The 26,015-nt window shown below is 43.7% G+C and overlaps 1 protein-coding gene across 2 annotated transcripts in view; it reads left to right on the top strand.

Annotated features, from left to right (window-relative positions):
- Positions 1-14,552, top strand: part of NFATC2 (nuclear factor of activated T cells 2) — an 85,419-nt gene extending 70,867 nt beyond the window's left edge. The window contains exons 10-11 of one of the 2 annotated variants that reach the window (XM_061442094.1): positions 9,746-9,833; positions 14,110-14,552. In XM_061442094.1, the coding sequence (XP_061298078.1) occupies positions 9,746-9,789 (44 nt within the window). In that variant the 3' untranslated portion in view covers positions 9,790-9,833; positions 14,110-14,552. The remainder of the gene's footprint in view (positions 1-9,745; positions 9,834-14,109) is intronic. The other variant, XM_061442093.1, reaches the window with a different exon arrangement.
- Positions 14,553-26,015: the final 11,463 nt, after the last annotated feature.

Raw genomic sequence — 26,015 nt, 5'->3', positions numbered from 1 at the left:
CATCACTTAACTTTCCCTTTTCACATGTATAGCATGCACCTCATTCAAAGTTTGTTTCTTGGAAATAAGTCTCAGCAAGCCCCCACCTCCTCCGAACGTACTGCAGTCTCTCTTGTAGGCACTCTGGATCCAGCCGTTCTCCACCTCTAGCAGGGGTGTCTGCTCTGGGATAAGGGGAAAGAAGAGCGGGTTATTGTGGCTTTGAGAGAGAGCAAGCAACTGAAATAGGCATGGGAGAAGCATACTGGAAGGAAAAGGTGCAAGGGTAAAAGGCATTACCCTCCTTCATGTATACCTGCCCTGTTGCTGAATCATGATCTTTTTATACAAAACACAGATTTTACTCATGACAATATGGGATTTAAAAAAACAAACTGCAAAAAAAGCAGAAAATATATAGAAAAACACTATAGTAATGCTGTAGTGTTTTGGAAGTTTATCGATTCACAGTATATTTATTATGCTGCAGTTCACAGTGTGAGCATTGCCAAGCATTCAGAAGTCAGGCTCAGGATTCTGTTGGCTGCAACTAAAATATATTCTTTGCCACATCATTTGATGTAGATACTTATTTGTGCAGTTCTGATGTGCACTCTCATCTGATGTGGTTGTGATGGAGTTAAGCACCGTTCCCTTTACGGCAGTGAGGAGGCTGCCCAAGGGGAGCCCCTGCATGCTCCCAGGAGAGGAGGTGCTAGCCAGAACGTGGCTTTTCATGTACAGTTGCTTTAAGCAGGCTCAGTGGCTGCCAAGAGTTTTGCAGCTGGAGCATCAGCCACACTGAGCCCACGAGGAAAACAAAACCCAGCAGATTTCCAAAATACTAACAGCTGGATGCAGATGACATTTCTTGATCCATGAAAAATAAGGAAGCCCAGCCCAAACCAGCCGCTCTCACAGTGCTCTCTGTCCCCCTTCTGATGCTACCCCAGTGCAGCGGCAGGACCAGGCTAGTACATCGCACAAGAAGAAATGCAACTAGGGGAGGTTTTTGGGGCACCTATCACAAATGATGAGAGGGGCAAGAGTGTCTACTGGAGACAATCACTGTCTTGAACTGTACAGATTGCCTCTTTGTGGCCAACTGCAGCCATCTGTATTCCGATCATCCTTCAGATCTCCACCAGGGTCACAGTGACCAAATTCTCTCTGGAGACTCTGCTAGCTGTTGCTATTAACAGTGGTGAATTCCAGCCCAAATATAAACTGTGCTGTTATTTTTAGGGTTGATTTCAGTCATGTCGAGGGGACCCACTGAGAGGAAAGCCCTGTTTTGTGATCTGTGGCATAGCCAGGTTAGGCCGTGTTCCCCATTCACTTTCTGTGTTGACGGGCCCCTCAGGGATCTTGTCTGCTGGCTTGGCCATGAGGCATAACTGATCTCTGCTTGATGGGACTCTTCCAATGTTAATGGTTGCTCCCAGCTCACATTGGGAAGGTTTTCAGTTCCATGATGCTCCTTCAGCCCTCTCCTAGCACTCACTGCAGCATAAGCCTGCTCTGAAGTCACTATGGCTTAGCCACCTGCTTCAACTCAAGCGCATTTTTACCTTCTTAGCAGAAAAAGGAAAGCTTCTGGGGTGGTTTATTCTTTCCCACCAATAAATTACTTTCATTTTTAGGTGTCATTTTCATAGTACCTAGAGTATTCCTTCCCCTTTACCAGACACCAGCCTGTTTTGGTGCTCCTGGGCTCTGCAATGGTGTGGCCAGCAGGTAATTCCAGTGTGGTGTGAAGTGTGGCAGATGCATTTTTTGCCAGGCAGTTCTGCAGTGCTAGCTGGGACAGGCTCTAGAGCACATGCTACAGCCCACAGCAAGTTCTCTAAGCCTCATGAGTTATGGGGGAGCACAGGTTAGGATGGACAGCTGTCCTGTTGCTTCAGCTGGGTTTCTCCTCACCATGGCTGTCACCACTGTCCTTCACCTACACATTGAGCAAAGCATAGCAGCTGGTGGTAGTCAGCCATCAGAGCTGTTCCCTAGAGAAGAGATTACAGCAGTGCTGTGCAGCATTGCTCCATGATGGTGGTGATCGTGAAGTCACATGGTGCTGCATAAACACACTGTGAGCCTTCCTTGTGATGATGCTGCAAAGAGTGTGTGAGGAGTCAGCATTACATCCCCTCCCATGAATCAGCCTTTACTACTGCAAAAATTGCCTCATCTGTACTCAGCATCCTAAAGGACAACCCTCAGTTCCTGTCATAGGACATCCTCTGTTGGTGTTCCCAAGCACTTGTACCATCTCATCTGTTAGGAAACGTTGGGTACAGCCTAGGCCAGATTCTGAGAGGTGATGCGTGCTTGTCTCTTTGTGTATTTGATTTTTTACAAAATGGATAGATGTATAATTCACAGTGGTTTAGTTGAGAGTTATCTACCAAAATCTGCCCTTGTGGAAGATGTCTGGTGGCTTTATACGGTTTCATTATGCTGTGTGTGTGTTAGCTGGGGCATTTCATTGCTGTTGGCAATCACTCTCCTTCCAGGACCACTCAGAAAGAGTTATGGTGATCTTGGCCTTTAGCTTCGCTACTACTGTGTCTCCCAGCTGTCTGTGGCTACTTCCCCAACTTTAGGACAAAACAGTATTCTCATTCAGTCTGTGTTCAGAGCGGATGGCCTGCCAATTGCTTCCGAATGTGTTCTGTAGTCAGATGAGATCATATCAAACATAAGCAAGTTTTATCTTTATTTTAGGCAAGAGGGTGTTTTATCATGATGCGGTTCCAAACCCTTCATTGTTTGGTTGGAATTCACCCAGGAAGTGTAGCAATGGATGGTTAAATGCAAACTAATAGGTTCAATATGAGCTACAAATGCAGAGCCTGTAAGCTGGCTGTGCAAACTTGTGTAGGAGAAGGAACATTGCCATACAGCTGACGAGAACTTGGGAGTGATTAGGATGGTCTTTCCAGGTACTTACAGTGTCTTGCAGCATGCCCTTGAGACAGTGCAAGAAGCATAATATTTCACGTCCTGCTTGAGTTGCATGGGGATGCACACAGCTCTCAGACCTCACAGTTGGAAAATTTGGGATGGCTCATCATTAAATCCTGGGAAGGATTCCTTGGGGCAGTCTCTTTGGGTGGTTGTTCCTATGTCTTGATCTGGAATTGGGATGTGAGGTCTGGAAATAATTGAGGGCTAATTTTTGAACAAATGTAGGTTATTGCTGTTGTGGTGAGGTTGGGAATTGCCCAACTTCAATAGCGCCAGCTGCACTTCAGCTAAAGATAGTCACCTCGGCAGCTATTGGACATCAAGGAGCTCAGTTCTATTTCTCGTAATTAAATCCTTTTATTTCTTTCTTTTTCTTTTCCTTTTCTTTTATCTTCTTTTTGAGAAAAATAGTTTTCTTGTTTGTGCCATTGAGTCAAATTGGAAGTTTGAAGTCTTTGGATGATGCATATACCTTTTTCTTATTCTCTCAAGCTATTTACTGACAGACGTTCCTGGCCTTTTTGAGGTGAGATGCAAAGTCCGTTACAATATCTGCTCCCATAGTCTTTTGCACTCCTTTTTCTAGTTATAGGTGTCTCTTATAATTAGTTTGCTCTCTCCGTTCATAATGGTCTCTGATTGGTACATATACTCCATAGTATTATGTATTACTTTCATTACTACATTATTTTCTGTTAGAAAGCCTGCATAAATGAGAACTCTGTTGTGGCAGATGCTGTATTGACTCCAAAGGGAAAAAAAAAGCAGTTCCTGCCTCAGAGGACTGGCAGTCAAAGTGCAAAATAAAAGTTAACAGATGGATGTGGGCAGACAGAGTATCCTGTATGTGGCACCTCCTTGACATTGTTATATGTGAATTATAACACTCTGTCAATAACCACTTAAATATTTAATGGTCTGGATTCTTTCCAGCTAAACTGGGACTTATAACTGTAGCCCCAAAGTTAGGGCTTGGCTGTCCTGGACTCCCATTGCCAAGACCCGCAGACCTCTCTAGTGGTGCCCGTTGCTTCCCGTTGCCTGCAGAGGCAACCAGGGCTCCTAAAACAGTGCTCACCGTTCAGTGCCTAGCAGAAAGGGGGATGAATCTTACCCCAGACATTCATTTGCTGAAGGGTGTGGAGTCATGATAGAAAAATAATCTGTGTACAAAAGTGATTTCATGTGTTTTTCACTAGGAACAGTGTGCCTACTGCCCATAGTCCTCTTTAAAATAAAGCACATAAGAAACATATGCCTTCTTCGCGCTCATCGTTCCAAAGTTGTTTGTGAAAGCAGAGTAATTGCAAGCAGAAGGTTATTTGCATGCTGGTTCCAGGGGAGAGTTTGGTTTGTCTGGCAGAATTGTTCATAGCCACTTGTCCATCTCCCTTGTTACCTTGGACAGTGATTTTCAGTTGGCTGTTTTCTCCTGAGAACCAGGCTCAAAATTCAGTTCAGACATGTTTGGAGGGAAACCCGGTTTGCTGGAGAGGCCCAGATTCTGCAAGAATGCACAAGCCCTTCAGTGGGGATGCTTGCAAAGTTAAGACGCAGCAGAAGATAAGATGCCAGAGAGTTAGAGCCAATAAATAGTTTTGTGGATTAATAGACATAAGCGCTAGCGCTCAAGGGAGGAAAATAGATTATATTATGGACTGTTCATCCCCTGCAAAGCTGCCTAAAGGGAAGGGTAATATGGTTTGTTTCCCTTAATTAAATATTTGTTAAATGGTTTGTTTCCCCTCAATTAAATATTTGTTCTGGTAGTTCCTTTGTGACAGAAATAAAAAAGCAGCAGCATTGCCTATTCTTGTTTCTTTCAGCTAATCCTGAACATGCTGTAACTCCTCTTCAATTCCTACCCCCCAATTATTTCCTGTAAAAAATAGCTTTCTCCCATTTATTCTCTTTCTCTTCTTTATTGAAGCATTTTGCTGAATGACTCATATCTCCTCTTAGTAAATAGGTTAAGTCTGGGAGAATGATGAAACTGCAAAGTGACATGTGAATAAATAGTGCCACTGCTTGCGTGCTTTTCCTGCCAGCAGTTCCTATTTTAGAGGCATTGTGGTATCTATTATCAATTTCATTAGCTTTTAAACCCTGAGGTGCAAGCTACTGTAAGAAAAAGTCATCACCAAACTCCTTTGGTTTTGCTGTTTCTAAACTAAAAGAAATATGTCTTAATGCCAAATGCCACTGCTTATCTCAGCCTTTATGTAGCAAATTCATAAGGTTCACACCGTGCACACAAAAGTAAATGTGAGAACAGTTCACCCCTGTACTTTGCAGCAGCAGCAGCAGCAGCTGCTGCTGCAGAGTTAGATCGGGTCAGGATTGGCAAAATGAAGACTTTCTTCAGCTTCAGTCCATCAGCCTAATGTTCCTGTATTGATTTAGCCAAGTAATGTGATTTAAGAAGATGAACTCCTTCCCCTTCTGGTATAAGTTTTGTATATTTATTTATTATGTACGTATTCTACTTGGGAGATTTCACTTGGTTAACTAAAAACTAAATACAAGCTTCATCTCTTCTCAGTAACTCACTACCTATCAAGTAGAAAGAGCCAACTGCATGACTCAAACATGTGTCCCTTCCCTTGCAATTTCAGCCAAAACTATCTGGCATCCGAGCACTGCAGAATGAAAGTCATATCTAAATATATGTGAGCAGAAAGAAAGTCAGTTAAAAAAAGACTTTGTTATGGAAAGCTACTACAAACCGAATCCACGGTGGCCTGGAGTTCCTCATCACACCCAGGCTGATCTAGTTTTCCACTTTCAAGGTACGCTTCCCAGAGCGGCTGCTGACGCTGGTAAAAGAACTGCACATATTTTTGCAGTTCCTTTATGCCTTACATGTAGTCACTAAACAGATTTAAAGGGTTTATCTAGCAAATAAACAGGATATTTATCATCATCTTAGCAAATTTAATAATACAAGAGTTTTTGCTTCATATTCATATGGTTCCCAGCAGTGTCAACATCAATATTCAGAGCCAGTTCTTTGTCAGGTAACCCGTGAATGAGATTGGCAGTGCCTGGCACTGGGTGCCACCCTGAATGTGTTCACTTTATGTGCAGCACAGTGGACCAGGCAGAAAGAAAGTTCTGAGAATGAGATTTAAAGAAACACCCCAGTTTTATGGCATGCCTCTTCCCGTTGTACTTATGCAGTGACTTCTGCAAATTAGGGTTTTTACAACAGGGGGACTGAGCCTACAGATGGGCTCCAAGGGCTTCTTCCAGTGATATGCTGCAGCCTAAGGGGGCAAGAGTGAAAGGGCATGAAATTGTGCCTAAAGGTGCACTTTCCTGCTTGCCAGCTGATGTGCCTTCCTCCTCCAGTCAATGTGTAGGCAGGGTTTGCACCTACCTTAGAATCTTCTGATAAAAAAATTGATGACTAAATACTGAAATCTACCAAGCAAACAGGAAATCACACTCTGGAGCAAAAATTGCTCTTTCTCTTGCTGTTCCAGCCAGTAGCCCAGGATGAGAAAGCTCGAGCATGTGTGCATGTGTGTCCTACAAGTGCCACATAACCCCAGCTTCCTGGTTCATGAAGAAGATGCCTAGAAAAGTTAACTTACTGATTTCCAATAGACTCAGACAGGGATCAAATGGGTTAAATAACTGAAAGCACAAGTGGCACCAGCCCATTCTTAGAAGTCCTCCATTCAGCTCATTTTAGGGCAACATTTGGCACCTCTTTCTCCAGGAGAGTATGTGAATTGTAAGCTATGTAGTTCTCCCATATATACCTTGCACTTCAGATTTCAGTCCTCTTGCTACAGGGTCTCAGGAAACTGGTTTTCCAGGGAACTAAACAACCAGTTAACACCCAATTCTTTTCTTAACTGATTAACTGTGTGAAAGTCCTTTGGCCATGGAAGTGTAATGATTTTTTGCTAATCACTTACAGGTTCAGGTGCAACTTATTACTGATTTACAAGATTGTGGCTACCTGTGTAACAAGCTGAAGTGAAGCACGGCAAACTAGGACAGGCACCCAACAGCTCTGTGTGCAGCAAGTCGTACAGGGAGAGCAGCACACATTTCACCTGTCTCCACTGCTGCAAACTGCTTTGTTTCCCTTCCCTTGTAACTGGTCACTTTGCTTTGTGTTGCTGGGGAGGACTTGGCTGGAGGGAACTGCAGAGTAAGAACTTCTGTCTAAGGATAATGCATGAATAAACAAAAGCAAAGGGTTGCTTGTCGAAGTTATTCAGGCTACTGTCTGGGGACACCAGTCCCAGACTTCTTGCACAATCAGTGGAGAGAACATCTGTGAAGCTTCTCACAAGTGATACCCCAGCATCTCTCAGGACAAGGCATCCAGGGCTGAGGGATGCTCCTTAGTCTCCTGACTTTAGGTGCCATACAGCAAAGTCGGAACAGATCACTGTCTCCAAAGCGCTGTTACCTATGTTGGCTCAATTTCCTAATACAAATACTTATGACCTAATTTTTAGAGATGAGGACTGCAACATTGACTGGCATTTATAGGTTTAAAGGTTTTAGGCTGGTAACTTAAATTGTTGCCTATTAGTATTTTTTAGAATGCCTAGGTGAGCTCAGCACCTCATGCCTTTGGTAGTTTGAGATCTAGACTACTTAAGGACTTTAAAACATCCCTGTAGGGACTTCAGAAAATGATTGCTCTCTACTACATCCACACATTTAGTATAGGCTCCTTCAATGAACATCATCATTTTGGGCTTTTTTCTGTTATCTAGGCATGTATTATTGAAGTTTCCTGAGTGTGACCTTCACAATCTTTCTGCGTTTTTCAGACCAAAGCAAGCTAATAATAAATCTGGTCCTTCAGGGCTACCATGGACTTGGCCAGGGCCATATGGCAAGATGATGATACAGGAGAGGTCCGGGCCCTGGAGTCCCACTGTCCAGTCTTCTGCTTTAACCACTAGGTCTTGCTTGTTTTTTAACGCAGGCTGTTGGGGTCTTTACTGGAATTGCACTGGTAATAGTGAAAGTACTTAGAAAATCCTTGCAGTTTCTGGGGTAGTGTCACAGACAGAGTCATGTGTTATTTCCTTGATAGTTTTGCTGTGTAGTGCATTTAGGACACTGATCATTTTTAATTTTTTAGCAGAAATGCTATCTTTATTTTCTGCTCTTTTCTTACAGGCACACACAGCTTCCTGTTAAAGATTTTGGGTAGGATAGTACCATAGATACTGATAATTTTATCTGTGCAGCTTACTCTGTAACTAGCTTGAAATATAAGGGACGGATATGTAAATGTCAACAGTGAAATCCAGATCCTGTGAATCACAAGGAACTTAAGATATTGATTTCAGTTGGGACAGGCTTCAGCCAAAAATATGCATTTTATTTAGATCCTGTTTTCCATCAGATATCTATGTTATGCTGTTAAATTCATGGAAAGATGCCGATGGGTTTTGAGTCTATTGAAACTATTATAGCAAAAATGCATTACGGGACTTGAATTGCCACTTAGTTTGAGATCAGGAACATCTTCCAAGAGTTTGCTTAATTCATGGAGATGACCTGATTGCTGATGGGCTGGATGGTGTAGAAGAGGTGTATAGTTTACACAGACCTCATAGGTTACAAGCAGCACAAGGAAGGAAGGATGTGGGGTGCATCTATGGGCATTATTTCAATAGGAGTAAAATTTTTTTTGATGTAAAGAAAAGTAAATGTAAAGCTTTACAGCCAAGTGCCTCATAGTTGTTCTATGTCCTCATTTACCAGAAAAAAAGCCTTTCATTGCTGTTGATTTGTAAAGCAACCCCTACACATGCACCCAGTGTTTTTCCCCAACACAGTCTGTTGGGTTTGGGCTCCTTGTGCCTGATACACCTAAGTTTGTATTTACCAGTCAGTTAGTTGCTCTGCTTGCATGTGCAAAAGCTGATTTTCCAGGGTGCAGAATATAAAATAGGCTGTGTACTGAGTGGTAGGTTCCAGTGTGCAATCTGTGGGAGCCAAGTAAAATATTTCTTTTCTATATATAGTCACCTGAAATCCAGCAGCAAAGATACTTCTGAATCTTGCACTCAAAACTAGCTTAGTTTTTAAGAGGCGCTTTTCCCTCCTTAATATTGCAACTTCTTTAATTTCCACATGGTTTTGCAGACGTGCCAAATGCTCTGATGATGAATTTAAAAGAAATCTCAAAAGATCAGCCAAAACTGAAACAGAATTTTAAATACTGCCATTTTATGAGAAATAAAAATCACCTTATTTCTGTTGGAAGCAAAGACTGTAACTTCCGGAATTTCTTTGCATGTATCTTTCCTGTTCTTTACAATTAAGGCAAAGTCTGCTTTACATGGCCACTGTGGTTAGATCTGTTATTTAAAAGGGACTGACTTTTGATCTGGCATAAACGTGTCGTGCTTGATTTGGGCCACTAAGATGCTAATATAACTGAATTTTGCAAAAGGCAGTGACTAGTCTTTGACCTGACTTCCAGCATGGACCTCCTGTGCCTCTGAAGTCTCAGATCAAATTATCACCATTTTGCATGTTTTGTGATCAGTTCCGGAGTGTAATTTTTTGCATACTTACTTTTAGATAATATCAGTTGAGAAAAGAGGGGGAAAAGTAAAATCTAGTGCTGGATCTGAGCAAACAAAAAGGTCAGCGGTTAAGTTCTGCCTTATGTATGGTATATGCTGAAATGTCCTTTTAATAAATTAAACCACCAAATGAAAGAGTAGCTGAAAACTGTAACATTTGGCCTTGCAACACAGGTCAAAGGTTACCTTTTTTTCTCAAAAATGGTTTTGCAAATCTTTTTCAGAGCTGATAGATACACACCTTAGCTGGATACAAAACATTATATGAGAAAGAATGGCTGTGATCTTTGATCCAAGCAATCAAAAAGAAAGGTAATTAGTGTTTTTCTGCCTTTTCTCCAGCTGTGTGTTTCTCTTAACCTTTATTTATTTTTTATAATTAAGAAGTCATGCCCCTTTTTATTTGGCTTAAAGGTTTTTTTCATCCTTTTTCTTCCCCACTTGTGTACCACAGAGCTGTCCTGAAGTAGCTGGGGCCTGGTGGGCACGGAAGGAGAGATGGGGTTGTGCATGCTGGGCTAAAGCATCCTGTTCTTCCCTGGCAGCAGGAAGGTCCTGTGTTAGGACCATGGTTTGCCTGGTCATGTTTGGAGGGCACACTAAAAATTCAGGGTTCAACTTTCCTCCCCAGCCCCTGTTATGCCTTTAGTTCCTCCCTGCGTGCCTTGTGTTTGCTTTGCATGTAAAACGCTTCTTGGCCATGTCATTGGCACAAATGTGGAATATCGCAGGATCCCTGCCTGATGCAGGGAGGAGCCGCTGGAGCTGAGCTTTGCCTCCTCTGATGAGACCCTCGGTCTTGCAGGATTCCCAAAGGGCACAAGACCCCAGCCACTGCCACTGGTATAGTGCTGTGACAGCATCGACTTCATTGATGTTACTCCAGACATACATGTGGAATAGCGCTAGTGAAGTCGTTATTCCGATGCGTGTGTGAATGTGTGTGCATGCATGCTGATGAGTGTGTGTGCGGATATATAATCAATTACAAGGAGCCTGACTCATTGCCAGCTAAAATTGGAGGCTGTTTTCTGTCTCTGGACTACTAGTCGAAGCTCGGTATTTAATACAACCCACTATCATCCCGCAAGTGAATCCGCTCCAGATTTCTATCTGAGAGGATGTGAATTAGAGTCTTAAATGTCTTTGAGGACTGGAGCCTGAGAGACTGACTCTAACCCATCAAAGATGAGTGATTAGTAGAATGCAGACATTCTCCCATGATTTCAGCCAGCCCCTTGCATTCAGTTAACTTGGGGATCTCCAAGCACCAGGGCTGTTGTAATATTTATACAACAGCAGTATCTAACAGAGGATATGCTGAAGAGATTCAGGCCTCACTAGGCATTTCCTTGGTCCGCTGTAGTTTCAATATCCTTTTTTATGATTTAATCTTTCATTATCTTTTCATATGTCCTCATGGCTCCATTTAATCGGTTCTATCATTAAATAGACCAATAGCTCTGTGCTCTAGAGCTGCCACATGCCAGGCACCTTAAATAACAATATTTTATTTATTAATCACATCATCTCCATTTCTTCTCAGGTAGCAATGAGCAAATAATGAGAACTGATACTTGGGATACATTTTAACCATGCTACCAACAAAGATAGGTGGGAGTTCAGTATAGCAAGTTTAGCACATGAGCTCAGCTTCCTCTGAAGTTTAGATATGTCTCAGAGTACTGATTTTGTTCAATCTGCTTTTGAAGCCCAAGTCACTGAGATTACACCTGGATCTGGAGCAGATCTCCAAAGATGTGTGATTTCACTAGACTTGGTCTGGAGGTGATTCCAAGATGTGAGAGAGATACTTGCCTTGGGATCCATTCCTGTTATGTTTATATATTCATTAGATTTAGAGGCTCTGGTTGTAGATTAGGACTTTTTGTGTTGGGACAATCATTGACTTCCACATCTTTCCCTTAGAGCTCCCAGACTAGTGTTGCCCAGCTTAAACTCCACTAAACTCCCTCACCACTTGGCTTTAGGTGAAATTCAGGATGACTGCAGGATGTTCGGGCCTACTGACACAGGAAGCTCTGTTTATTCAAATGGTTACAACAAAAACCCAATTTGCTGCCTGTAAGAGCTTGCCCAGAGAGAGCCTGGCTGTGCTCGAGCATGGTCCTGTGGCCCATCTATGGGGTTAATGTTTCGTACAGTTCCCACGCAACTCTTCAGCTCTTTTCAGACCGTAGTACCCCTATAACTTCAGCCCACAAAACCCACTGCTGACCTCCCATGCAGCATGCAGGAGGGAAAGTGAAGTTTGCGGGCTGAGTAAGCCTTTCACCACACCATCTAACCTGCCTGGAGCCAGCAAGAGAAGGTCCCTGCACCAGCTGGGCTCCAGGCTTGTGGTCTACTGTTGCTGCATGATGGATTTCACTTTGTCTAAAGCTCAGGCTGAGAAACTGCACCAAAACCAGGCCCCTCAAAAGGCTGTGGTAATTAATGGTAACTCCATTTAATTACCTGCTCATTTTTCACTTACTAGTTAACCCTTCCTAGACAAAGATGACTGTTGGCTCTGGTATTTCACCAGTGGTGGCTGTGTTAAATGAAATGTATTCAGTCACACACTGCACTTCTGGCACGCTGGCTGCTCAAACAAACGTGTCGATAAATAGATCAGCCTGCAGTCTCAGCCCACTTGTCTTTAGAAAGGAAATGACCCTGTAAGAGTGGGTGCCCACTTCTTTTACCTCACTGCTATTTTTAGCTGAGGCTGTGAAAAATTTCCATTGAAGACCTGCTCCTCTCATTTCCTGGGTAGAGCAAACAGGAAGCTCTTCTGACTGAGCTGAAGGACGGGTTTTGCCTGAAAGTGGACCAACCTCACCTCCCGCTGGTTGCTTGCTTGCACTGCAGAGCAGCAGCACACCAAACACCCCACATAACACGCTTTATTAGCAAGAATTCACCCAAAAGGCTCATAGAAGCCTGTAGGTGATTGTGGTAGGTAGAAAGCTGGGCAGCAGGAGAAGACAGGAGTTCTGCTCTCAGCCATTCTTTTTCATCCATGTCCTTTCCAAGAGGCTGGAATTAGAAAGAGCTAAACTCTGGGCTGTTAACAGTGGGATTTTTGACCATGGAGGGATGGAAAATGCGTGTCACAGGCTACAAGGTCCTTTCAAGAGAATTTAGCATACCTGGATATGCAGGCTCCCTGTCCCCCCATCAAGCAAGCACCTAGCCATGATGTGTGTGAATACTTAGTCCTTGAGGAGTACAGCCCACCTCAGCAGACATCCATACAGCGATGAGATGGAGCTCTGCATAACACATAGAATTTACTTTGTCCGAGATAAATGACATTGCATGTAGAGTGGAGGGAGACTTCAAACTACTAGTCAGAACTATTAAAAACCAATACATGTGTTCTCCCTTCCCAGAGACAATAAGAGATTGGCCACCATTTCTTTTAATAGTGGGAAGTGGTGAAATATTATGTGAATTTTTTTCTTAAACATTTGTTAGATATGGGCCTAAATATGGAGGAGTCCTAGAGCTAACCTGAGGATGAATCAGTCTTGGGTGAGGGTCAGCTTTGGTTGGAGTTAGTCCTTGTCTTAGCCCTTAAATATCAGCAGGAAGAAATCGTTTAAATCTGGGGCCTGAAACCTTAGAAAATTTGGTCTTCTGGTTTTAAGGCAAATTTGTTATAGTAGAGAAACAGTTTCCAAACTGTGGACCCCCTTGGTGAGTACAGCACCAAGGAGCTGCATGTGAGATGGAGCCCCAAAACAGGCAGTTCTGATGTTCCTGAATAAAAATACCCATGTTCTAGGTCTCTCCTAGTGGAATTGCAGCCTAGAGAGAGATTTGCTGTTCCAGGAGGTACCAGAGGATGCTTTAGGCGAGTAAGTGTGAAAGGAGAGAATGGCTGTTGTAGTTAACATGTACTATTGTTCTGATTTTTTAAACAGAGTTCTTCAGTGTCTTCTCTGGAGCTTTATTAACAAGCCTCTCGGTATGACAGTGGTGCATGGAAGTTTGCTTATGCTACAGTCTGCAAACAAACTGTAATAAAAATGTAGAGTGAACAGAGTCTATAGCAATATTTAAAAACCAACCAAACAAGAAAACCACAAAAAAGCCACTTTTCCACCTGAATTTCAATCTTTGTATTTTCATCACTGTCCATTTTATTTTCTCCAAACCTGGCCTTTTTCTTTTCAAAATATTTTTATTTCAGCCTACTGAAGATGTTAAAGTGCTCAGAGACTTGCAGGTTTTCCCTTTTTACGTTGTGTAAAGGAAGTGTCTGTGAAAGAGGGAAGGCGTTGTGTACATAAGGGATGTAGCATGTACTGGAGACATGGTACAGCTTCTCAGTTGTGTTTTTATGGTACTCGAAGCATGCAGAACACAGCGTAAACCCCCTCTCTCTGCTCTTTCTCCTGTGCCTTCCAAAAATATGTAGTCTGAGTAAACAGGACTAAAAGTTTTTGGTTTTAATAAAGTTATGTTATAAATACAGAAGGGATGTTTTCAGCTGAACAGCAAACTGCCCAAGGATTGCTTTTACTTCTTGTGATTTGGAAAGCGCTCTAATATTTCTTTGTCTTCTTTTATTTCACAGTTAATGAAATTATCAGGAAGGAATTTTCTGGACTCCCTGCCAGAAATCAAACATAGAAGAAGAGATCTGTGAGACAACTTTTACTGAATCCTTCCATAACTGACCTCTTAGATCCTTCCAATGCCCCTGCAACCTCCTGTTTCCTTAACTCTTCATCTCAAGGCACCGATTCAATGCAAGGAACAATGTATTGGCATCAAGCTGACAGCCTTGACTAAGCAACTTGCCACCTCTCTCTGTAAACATTGAGAAGGACACCCTTCCTTTCGTCCAAAGATCGTATTGTTCTCATGTAACAGAGCATCTGTCTGAGGAAACTCTTCAAGCCTGCTGCAAAATATCTGTCTACATCAATCTATCTTAGTAATAAGGGAGAAGGGATATGTCACTCCTGAACACAGCACAAAGCAAGCGAGGTTATATCTTAGTGCTTATTTGGGTGGGGTGGGAAATGGGGGAAGAAAGAGTAATATATTCTATAAAAGAATAACACCAATTTGCGGTTCACTAACAATGACTTGCCCTCCAGGTCTCAAAGCCCTTTTAAGACATTTTATTGCTGTAGGAAACTGAGGCAACCCAAGCTTGCTGAGCCTTTATCCAACCTGGGATCAAAAGCCATTTTTCTCTGACTCTGAGCACTGTGATCAGGATTTCAAACAGTAGATGTCAGCTGAATCCAGGAGTTTTCTTCATTTTTCTTGTCAGACTGGATAGGAGTGTGAAGGAGAGGGGTGCTCACAAAGAACCAGTGAAGAGAACAATTCAGCAGCTGTAACACCTGTCCCAAGGTAAAATAAACCCAGATAAAACAGAGGTTACTATATAGGAGTCCCAGTCAATTCAAAGAGTTTATGATTGATCCTCATTAATGTTTAGGCATTGTATGAGCACACCTTATTTTCTCTCTGATGAATTGTTGCTGTTTCTTTACCTATAGAACTTACTATTGGCTTGTAACTTGTCTCATTTAGCAGCTGTAGCATTTAACCACACAGGCTGCAGAGGAAAATAATTGCATCTTACAGAAGTCATCAATTGCATGTTACAGAAGCTGTATGTTCCAGAAAAAAATACACACTTACTTATATTCACCTTGTTTCTTTAGCTTTGCAAAGCTACCAGCAATTTCTCAGAAGGTTAAATTTCCATGTGAGTTAGTATGTTTGTTATGTTCTGCTTCATGTGTTAGAATATACTGTACTGGCACATGCTTATCACAGTAAAGGATAACCGCTGCCATCTGCAGTTGTACAGCTAGCAAGTTTATAACATTTTGGTGTGGCATTACTACCACAGTGTGATAAAAAGGCATCATGAGTGGATAAACAATGTACAGTAGAAGATAGCAATAATATTGTAGGAAAAACATAGTAATCTTTCCTGGTTTTGTAAATGAGGAATGCTGATATTTTTAAGAGTGCAGAGCCTGAGCTCTGTTCTAGGAAATGCAGTGGAACTACCCTGTTTTCAGTTGTTTCACAGTAAATTTTGCTGAGTACCAACGTGCCCACATGCTCACAGCAGGAATTAGGTTGTATGAATACAGCAGACCAGAAGGGCAGCTGCATAATTTGTTCCCCAATAGTGCAGAAAGATCTCGCACAAACCCTGCAGAGCACTTGGTTGAACAGAAATCATTTCAGGAGTGTTGAGAATAATGTATTTTGTACCACTAAAAGCTGGTACTTAAATTTTGCAAAGTCTTCAGTTTTAGAGTGGGAGACAGTAGCATTAGACTTTCCATAACACCTGACCTAGGTAGGCTTAGCTATAATCTTGTATCTTAAACAGAAATCTGAATTTCATAAGACCAGCTCCAATCTCTTGATTTAACCAAGCCTAGATCCAGAACCAGCGCAGAGCCTTTCCTGACTGCGCATCCCAAACTGGTATTAATAACACAGCTTGGGGGGGATTTGCTGCTTCTCTTTCCCCTGGAAGTACTGCTAACACCTACCAACAGCACCAGAATAAGCTGGTCTTCTTTGTGAGATTTGAACCTTCTGTCACAAAATGAGTCAGTTCCCTGTATCCCAGCACCAAAAAGTGTCTCATCCTGGTGCTTATATTGTGAGCTGCACAGAGTAGGAATGGCAAGGTACCACAGTGCCTGCAGAGGTGAAAATGGCTTTTTTTTTATTGCTGACTTCTACAGAGAGAAAACTGAGGCTGAACTAGCTGAAAGGACTTCTGCTCAGAGGAATTCTTGATTGTAGTATACAACACTTGTATAGGGCTTCAACTGGCTCACATGCCTCAAATTAGCTACTTTGGACTGTTTTAAAACTGCCAGTGCACCAAAATCTGATGTATAGTATGGATTTTTAATGCAATCTGATGGTTTTGACAATTTAAAAGAAATCCTCAGGACAGAAGTTGCCTGTCAGGAGTTCTTTGCTGCAGCTGAGTCAAAGAACAGACGAAATGTGTCTGCTGGTTTCACAGCATTCAAGCTGTGGACGTACCAAAAAAGACCATTTAATTTTTCCTGATCCAACCTGTAAAGTGTAGGGGAAATTTAAAACAAACCAAAAAGCCATTCAGAGAAAAAAAAATCCCCGAATAGGTGACATACATAAACTTTTCTCTTGCTGGATTTTAACTAGAGTATCAAACAACATTAAGGGCTTTTCAAATCAGAAGGCGCACTGATGCAGTTTAAAAATATTTCTGCTTATTTGATGATTGTCCATAGCAACTGCTTATCAATAGTCCTCTGTATGCAGCTGAATGGCTGATCTTGAAGTCAGATAACACACAGCAAATGCACTGGCAACCTTCCTGCTGCAGCGTGCGATTGCAGTATGTAAGTTCATGATGCAGACCGAGTTTTATATTTTGCCACTGTCCCCCACTGATCATTTAAACACCTTCCTCCTCTTTTTACTATACAGCATAAATGTGTATAGCAGACAAGAAAAATGTGGACTCATAGCAAAGGCTTTTCAGCATTTTAAGGGACCCAGGCAAGCAAAGCCCTGAGCCCCTGCACTGCTCCATCGAAACTACTTTGCAGGATGCATCCATGAAACATGAGCTCTTTAACCAAAAGACAAGTTTTCCACTGCTCTTCTGTGTTCCTTCGGGCACTTTGCTGTAGAGAGGGGGAGAAGACTTGTTATTTAATGGGCTATGGGCGCTTTACTCATGCTTGCAGTAGTTGTATTTCTTCCTCGTTTTTAATGCATAGATATTAATCTGTGTGTTTGTGTCAGTGCATATACATATATATTTATATAATATAACCATATGTAGCTATATGGATATATTATATACATATAATTATATATGAACACACATTTCCCTCCCCCCACAATTACAAACTTGGGGCATGATCCTGTAATTGGCTCCAGTTGGCCAGACATATGCAGCCACACAAAGTCAGCTACTGGATCGAGGGTTCATAAAATGTATATAATATAGACTACATTTTAGTGGTTTTATTTACAGCTACATGAGATCAGGCTGTGCTACTCTATCTGCTTTTACATGCAACCATTAGTTAAATAATACAGTTTTAACCAATTTTATATTTATTTCCAGAGAAAAGGACTGTCCTCAGACATAGCGTTATGCATTGGTGTATCTTTTTAAAAAGAAAACTGTTATGTTAGAAGTATATAGCTAGGCTGAAGAACTTTGAAATATACATTACTAAATTATTTCCTGTTCTTGCTGAGCAGTGGTTTTCCAGTATTAATATTTTGTTACTTAATACAACTTTCTCTCTTTCTGTAGAAGCATTAGCTTAACCTTGGAAGAGTTAATACCATTTTGTGAGTAATTTGTTCTCACTTTATCTGGAAGATAGCCATATTTGCACATGAGGAAACTGTCTTTCCTCAGTTATCTGAATGTTTCACCACAGTGCCTTCCTGCCATTGTACCAAAGGCCTCCAAATATATTCTCAACAGGGTGAACAACTCTAATGCATTTTCCATCAAAGTTATACCATGTGAAGTGCACAGGGCTTGTTGGAAATCAGAAGTTCATCTCTTTTTTTGTGTGTGTGTGCAGTTTTTTTTTTACTTCCATTTTTTTTTTCATCCAAGCTTTGGCTGCAAATACAGGATGAGCTTCTATAAACTTCTGCATGAAGTATATGAATACCTAGACAAAAATCATCATTCATGATATGTAAACAGTCTGAGAGTGGAATGGGAGTGGACAGATACCAGGAAGATTTGGTTTTGTCAGTTATGAGTGTTGGAAGTACAGTTTGCCAGGAGATTAATGGCTTGTGAAGATACTTGCAATGAAATATGAAGTCCCGGTTTTGTTTTTCTCCATGAGAATGAGCAAATGTCAGATCTGAACAGCAGCGATGGAATGAAAGTGTCTAATGTATGTGTTTTTATTGGTAGAAAGAATGTAGAAGAGCCATGGTTTTTGCACTTGCTTTATTTGTATCCATGTAAATATGTATCACTTCCATTCTTCCTGTAGGAGTACAGCATTTTCTGAATGTAGAATATTTCCAAAACCAGCACTATGTTATTCTCTATTGTATAAAATGCTGCTGCTTAAGAACATATCTAAAACAGTTCTCAAATTAGCTAGCATGGGTTTTTTTGAAGTATATTTTGTAATCCGTATCTTTACAAAAAAGTGTCTATGCTTTTTGTCTGACCAAATATGCAACACCTTTTTGGATTAAGGGTAGTATTTATAAAGGATCGATTTTCATTTTCTGAGTGTATTTTCTATGCAATTGTTGTGGAATTGTTATTGTCCTAAAAAAAGATGTATTGGATAAATTTTCCAAAGGCTTCAAAGACAGCTTTAAACACTTCAGAAATATGTTTCTAAATATTTCAGTCTGTCTTTTTCCCTTGCACTTATTTCCAAATTGCTACTTAATAGGGAACAATTCTGCCAGATGGGATTCCAGAAAATGACTGTCTTAATTTCAAATCCTACATTGATTCGGTTCTTCATAAATTTTGCACCCCTTAAAATCTTCTCATGTTCCAGTTGATCTGCAATTGTGAGTGTATGTTACTTATATTACATATTGCACTAGGAAGGGATGCCAGAGTTGGGTTTATCCTGGGTGTATTGCAGCTTCTTCAGAAATCAGCTGTTTTCCTCATCGTTTACATCCCGGTGATTTCTTGCCTGTAAATAAGGCATCTGTCTGCCATCACATGTGGAAAGTTAGAATTCTTTATTCATCTCAGTTCAGAATGAATAATTCACCGTTTTGAATGTTTGACATAAGATTGACACCTGTCTTGTTTAGTGTCTGCTACTTTAGAACTGCAGCGGGTGACAGCTGATAGCAGTCTGTCTAACTACCAGTCAGTATCTAATCTACCATGGGCTGTTTAAGATTTGTTTAGTCATTCGTATTGTTCCTGGGTTACAAAAAACCTAAATTGGTACCTGGCCCACATCGTAATAAATTTCAGATGAAGGTGCTGATAATGTAGAAGATCATACAGGCTGCAAACCCTGTTATCTGGGGAAGGGTTAGGATTTTGAGTTTCTTTTTAATAACACTCATAAAATAGCAAAACTGCATGGAAAATTCTAGGATGAGTGAGCCACAATAATGAATAATGATGTATGTGTTTGTAATAGCTCAGAAATCCACAGATGTGGTGTTGGAATAATCAGTTATTCCAAGATAAACTGCCATCATTTTACTGATGCTTATCAGTACCTTACTACACAGGCAGTGTGGTGAGACCTGGGACTACAGAATCAACATACAGGCTGAATAATGGTGGCCTAATTGGGACTTAACATATATGTGAGTGTGTGTATGAGTCTGTGTAATTATAAAGTGATCCTCCCTCACTGAAATCCAAACCTCCTTGCTGAAGCCCTGCCCTGTACAGTCAGGTAAAGCCGTATGTTTATAGATACACGAGTGAGCAATTGGCACTCCAGTCATCCTAACAGATGTCTTTGTAGTCAGTTTGTTCAAAAGCCAAAGTTTTAAGAATTGAAAAGGGATTTGTATCATTCACATTCCTACAACAACATTGTAAACCTCCAATGTAATGAGTTTTTGCTATCTGTAAAATATTTTTATATATTGCCTCTACTATGGTAGCTTAGCAATAAATGAAAGGATATCATCTGCTGCATGAGTGTTTGGTCTGTTCTTACGTACCTTTATCGCCTTTGATAAAGTAATATCAAGGGGTGACTCATCCAATGGATGGTTGTCCTCATCACCCTCCTAAATACTCACAGAGACATGCATAAGGATTTCAGAGTGTGGAGTACTTTGCTAATGAGATGCCCAGTACCCCTCTGCGTTAAGATTTCGCTCGGTTTCTGTAGATGAGATGATAGATTGTTTCATACAGTGACAATTCTATGAACTTCATTTTCTCTTACCATTTGTTTTCACTCTATTTTTCCATTCCCACCAGCACCATCCCAATAAAAAGCTTTAAGCAACCCACATCAACAGTTTTGTCCTAAATACAGCTATAATTGCCATCTGTGTAAATGTCCTTCTGCATCAGTATGTGCTTTTTGGGGACTGGGGATGTACACCATTGAGATTTTTGTTCATCTAAATCTTAATTCTTCATTTCTCTACTGGAGACACTAAAAGATACATTTTCCTACTGCTGTGCTGGAAGAATGCCCAGAGCCCATTATGTCTCAGTACGAGTCAAGTTTATACAGCATACAATTAAAGACATTTACCTTAACAAAATCAATATTATCCTTTGCATTTAAAAACAGAGAATTCAAACCATATTTGATGCATTTGTTGGACAGAGAGCAAGCGCTTTGCTTTGCTTATTCACAAAAACCTCAGCAAGCGCCATGTGGAAGTTCTTAACTCCCAGTACCCTGTACAAAGGCTGGGAAGCTCATAAACCAGACAGGCTTCGCCAACAAAGCAGCTGTTACTGGCTAGGAGAGAACGTTTTATGATGAGCAAATATATGGCACACAGGATTTGAGCTTTATTCAGCAACAGGAAAAGTTAAGTAACCTAACCTGGAAATTCCACAGTTAAGGGCTGAGAACTTGAGCACCTGACCTGATACTCTGGCTTTAATTTATATCTTGGGTCCAAATTAAAAGACTACAACAGTACCCCAGATTTTTGCCTTAACGGGAAATTTCCTGGATTTTGGAGACTTAACTCCCTCCTTTATACCCCTTCAGCACAGCTGACTTTTTTTCCCCTGATTTACTTTTCAGGGTAGCTGCAAGGAAGAAAAATTCGTGTTTCTAATGAACATCTGGGTTTCGTATGAGAACTCACTTGCTCGCGTGCTCCATTGTGTAAATAGGCAATTTACAAGTTCTTTTTTTTTTCTTTGTTTTTAATACAAATGTAATTTACTCGATTTAGGAAGCTGCCTTTCAGCTTCATACCAGATTCTTTTCTCAGTACATCATCACTGGCTTGCTCAGGTGGCCATGCTCAAATGAGCTGCTGCTAAGGGAGCTTCACAGGGAAGGATGAGCCGCCACCCAGCACTCGCCTCGTCCTCCCTATCCCTGCTTACCCCCTGGGGACCATCTCCCCCTGTCAACATCACCTCATTGAACTAATGTAGAGAGGCTTAAATCATTGTTATTCATCATTTTAGGGAAGGCCACAGCTACTGAACTGAAGGGCAGGACTGCTGGCACAGCAAAAATGCTGAGGTTGTGAGGCCTGCGGCAAGGGGGAGGTGGGAGAGGCTGGCAGGAGCTGGGCTGCGTGAGGCACAGGTTCTCAAATGGCTCACCCCTGACGTGCCTGGCTGAAGGATGTGCCCACACAGCCGTCTCCTGCTGCCACTGGCATCCTGAGGCCGGGCAGGGCTGAATTCCACCCCATGAACGCATTGCAAGTGCTGCACATCGGCACTGCTCAGCTCGCTCACTGAGTGCTTGCAGGACAGTGGCAGCCCATGGACTTGGCAGCCCAGATTTCATCCATTTTACTGCCTATTTAAGCACCAAAGCGTGTCTTTGTGGTTGCAGGGGGCAATGTAACAATTGCCCAATGTCCCCAGTGAAGCTGCAGCCCCTTCAGGCTCATCCCCATTCCCTGCTGTGCAGCAGTTCCAGAGGGCTGCTGTGATGTTGCAGCCGCGTTACACCAGCAACCGCCCGTGCCCACAGAACAACTCAGAGTGTCTCCCATGAACGCACACTTTTCCTCTATTCCCACTTGTTTACACCAATCCCTTCTGCCCAACCCTTCCCGAGTGCTCCCAGACCTATGCCCTTGTTCCCAGCCCTACACTCTTGTTCCCTTTACCCTTTGATCCCATGTTGGAACCACAAAATGGAGCCCTCCAGGAAGAACACCTTCGTCCTGCTGGTGGCCGAGCTCAGCCCTTGCGGAGGCGAGGAGGCAAAAGGCTGCCTGCAGAGTAAGGAGCCGGTGGGTGCCGAGGCAGGCGTGGGGCCGGGTCTGTGCCCTGGCCCGCAGGCAGGGAGCACGGCCGCTCACCCCTGCCCTTGCTGCTCTGGCAGGCCCTGAAGCCGTTACCGCCCCGCAAGGCGCTGAAGAGAAGGCAGAGGATCCTCCGGCTGAACGCGCCAGCCTGGCAGAGCTGGTGGGTGCTGCTGGACAAGTGGCAGGGCTGGTAGGTGCTGCTGGACAAGGAGCCCCCGGCCTCCTGACAGCTCCTCCTGCGGACGTGCCTGGGGCCCCAGCGCCCCACGGCTCTGCCCGGGCAGCGAGAGGAGACCGGGGTGCCCAGAGCCCTGCCCCACAGCTGCGCTCCGCAGCTCTGGACAGCACCAATGCACTCTTCTGCCTGGCATTTGCCTTACACTTTCCCAACGCATGCGGGAGCTGGAGGAAGAGGCCACCAGCAGGACCCAGCTGGGGCTGCGCGAGGAACCGATGGATGTGGATGTGGAGGAGGATGAGGTGATGTATACCAGCTGGTGAGGGGTAAGGCAGCACGTGCCCCCCATCCACTGCTGGCAGTCAGAGTGGGCTGGCTGCTGCCACACTGGGGCTGTGTGTGCCCGCTCCACTGCACGGACACGGTGCCCGGTGGCCTCACCCTGGCGGCACAAGTGCCACCACCGCACTGCCCTTGGGACACGCGAGCCCAGTGTGATCGCGTAGAGCCCAGCTCCCAGCCCCAACCAGGGCTGAGCCCCGCGGCAGAGTCCCGCTCTCCCCAGCGTGTGGCAAACACAGTGACCATCAGTAGCCTCACTGAAATGAGCTTGTGCTGCCTGTTTCCAGGGCTGGTGGAGTTATGTTTTAACGGCGTTTGAAGATTTGTTTAGAAGAGTTCCAGTTTTCATTGAAGATTGTTCGGTTTAAAGAAGATTGTTCGTTTTTCAGTAGGAGTTGTAGGTTTAGGTAGAATAGGTGTAGTTTTAGGAATAAGCGTTGTTCTTTTAGGTAGAATAGTTGTAGCTATAGGTAGAAGAGTTGTATTTTTGAGAAGAACGGTTGTTCTTTGTCGTTTATTTTATTTTTTGTTTTGTAAATAAATTTCTTGACGTTCTTCTTACCCAGTCTCTTTGTATTCACTGCGATCACACGTGGCTTTGGCAGACAAGTGGTTTCCAGTTGCTCTGAGCTCCCAGGGCTGGAGGGGCCATGGGGGCTGGCGCTGGGTGCTGGGGCACCCCAAGTGTCCTCACGTGGGCTCCCTGCCCTGGCAGAGCGGCTCTTTCAGGCTCTCTGCAGCTGTGGGGAGGAATGGGCATGGGCGAGGGACCAAAGGTCTGGGCGCTCACCCCAACCCCTCAGTGGTTTCAGGGCACCTGGTTTGGTCCTGCCATCGGGCACAGCCTGTGCCAGCGCTGACCAAAGCTTCTCGGGCTGCTCCTCAAGCTGGGGGAAACACGGCCACGTACAAGGGATCAGTCATGGAATCACAGCATCACAGCGTGCCCAGGCTCATGTCACTGTGGGGAGCAGCCTGCGCCAGGCATCCTTTTGGATGCTGCTGCCCAAACCAAGCCTTTTACCCCCTTCTGTCCCTTCCTCCCAGTGAGTCCCTTGGTCCCCATCCCGCAGGATGGGAATTGGGTCCGGGTCTGGAGCTGCTTCGGGATACCAGGTGTTGGCGGCTGCAGCTGGAGCCATGGTCACCCGCCAGTGCTGACATGTGGGACCCTGCAAGCGGGCAGGGAGGGGGAGCGGCCAGCAGCAGAATGGCAGCGGGGTGCAGGGGGAGCTGCCGCGTGCATGAGGTGTGCGTGCAAATGCAACGGGGACACGCGAGTTCAAGGTGCAGAGCTCTTGCAGAGCCCTCCTGAAGCAGGCAGCCCTGGACACCCGCTGCTGGCACCGCATCTTGTGCTGCCCTCGCAGCCTTCGCTGTGCATGGGGAGCAGGTTCTGGCACGGGCTCAACTGTGATGGGCACAGCTGGAGGATGGCTGGGCAGGGCTGAATTCCATCCCCATGGACGCATCCCAATTGCAGCACATGAGCACTGCTCAGGTAGATCACTGACTGCTTGTGAGGCAGGGAAGGAGCGCAGGAGATGGTCCTGGCCCGTGGCAGCACGTGCCCCCCATCCACTGCTGGCAGTCAGGGTGGGTCGGCTGCTGCCGCGCTGGGGCTGGGGCTGCAGGGACACGGTGCCCAGTGGTCTCATCCCGGTGGCACAAGCGCCACCACCACACTGCCCGGGGCTGCTTCTGGGACACGTGAGCCAAGCCTGATCACACAGAGTCTGGCTCCCAGCCTGGTCTGAGCCCTGCGACAGAGTCCCACTCTTCCCAGCATGTCCCAGGGCTTTGGCAAACACAATGACCATCAGTAGCCTCACTGAAACGACCTTGTGCTGCTTGTTTCCAGGGTTGATCGAGATAGAGGTGTTGTGGAGAGGGAAGGAGGTTTTTGTTGAAGAGCTGCTGCTTTTCTTAGAAGATTGTTGTTTTTCGTAGAAGATTGTTGTTTTTCTTATCAGATTGTTGTTTTTTCATATCAGATTTTTAGTTTTCATAGAACAAATGTAGGGTTAAGAAGAGCTATAGTTTGTTTTGTTGTTTGCTTTTTTTTTTGTTTGTTGTTTTGTAAATAAATTTCTTGAGGTTTTCCTGACCCAGTCTCTCTTTGTATTCACTGCGATCGCATATGGCGTTGGCAGACAAGTGGTTTCCACTTGCTCTGAGTTCCCAGGGCTGGAGGGGTGGGAGTGTGGGTGCTGGGACACCCCAACTGTCCTCATGTGGGCTCCATGCCCTGGCAGAGTGGCTTGTTCAGGCTCTCTGCAGCTGCAGGCAGGGCTGGGCACAGGCAAGGGACCAAAGGTCTGGGTACCCACAATGACCCAGGCATCAGCACTGCTCAGCTCACTCAGGCTGATCATAGGACAGTGAAAGAACAATGAGCATGGTCCTTGCCCCATGGAGTTGGCCAGAGCAGCATTCAACCAGTTTAATGTCTATGTAAGCACAAGATTCTCTGCACAGTTCTCTCGCAAGAAAGCATAGAGTTTTGCCGATCTGATGTCTGCCACCAAGTTTCACACACCAGGCAGTGGATAATGATGATAGATTATGCCTTTTCTATTAACCACAGCACCTCTGTATTAAACCAACACAGCTTCTGCAGCAGCTACAAGACTCCCCGGCCTTTTTCTTTGTTCCCCAACACTGCACACTCCTATTTTGGCCTCCGAAACCCACCCATCACACAGATAGGAAAACCACACCAAACTTACCTGAAAAACAGGAGATGGTCGACCAGCTGGGGTACAGAAACCAGAGCAAGGATGGAATGGAAACCAGATCAATCATGGAGACACTGTACCCTATATAAATTGATTATTTCTGACAATATTGCTGATTCACACAACAGGGAGTGGGCTTGGCAACAACCAACCATTGTTTTAACTATCCCTTAGTTCTTTGGAAACAGGTTAAGCTAAACATGTATTTTTTTGTAACTAAGGAGCTATATTGAAATGAGATCCATTTTTTGTTGCTTATAGTCCAGGACTTAT

Source organism: Pezoporus flaviventris, unplaced genomic scaffold (assembly GCF_033815535.1).
Source record: "Pezoporus flaviventris isolate CSIRO_AGI_PZ_B2104156 unplaced genomic scaffold, CSIRO_AGI_Pfla_v1 ptg000213l, whole genome shotgun sequence".
In the NCBI taxonomy this organism is placed as follows: Eukaryota; Metazoa; Chordata; class Aves; order Psittaciformes; family Psittacidae; genus Pezoporus; species Pezoporus flaviventris.
Note: the sequence above shows the minus strand (reverse complement) of the source record. Positions and strands in the feature narration are given on the sequence as shown.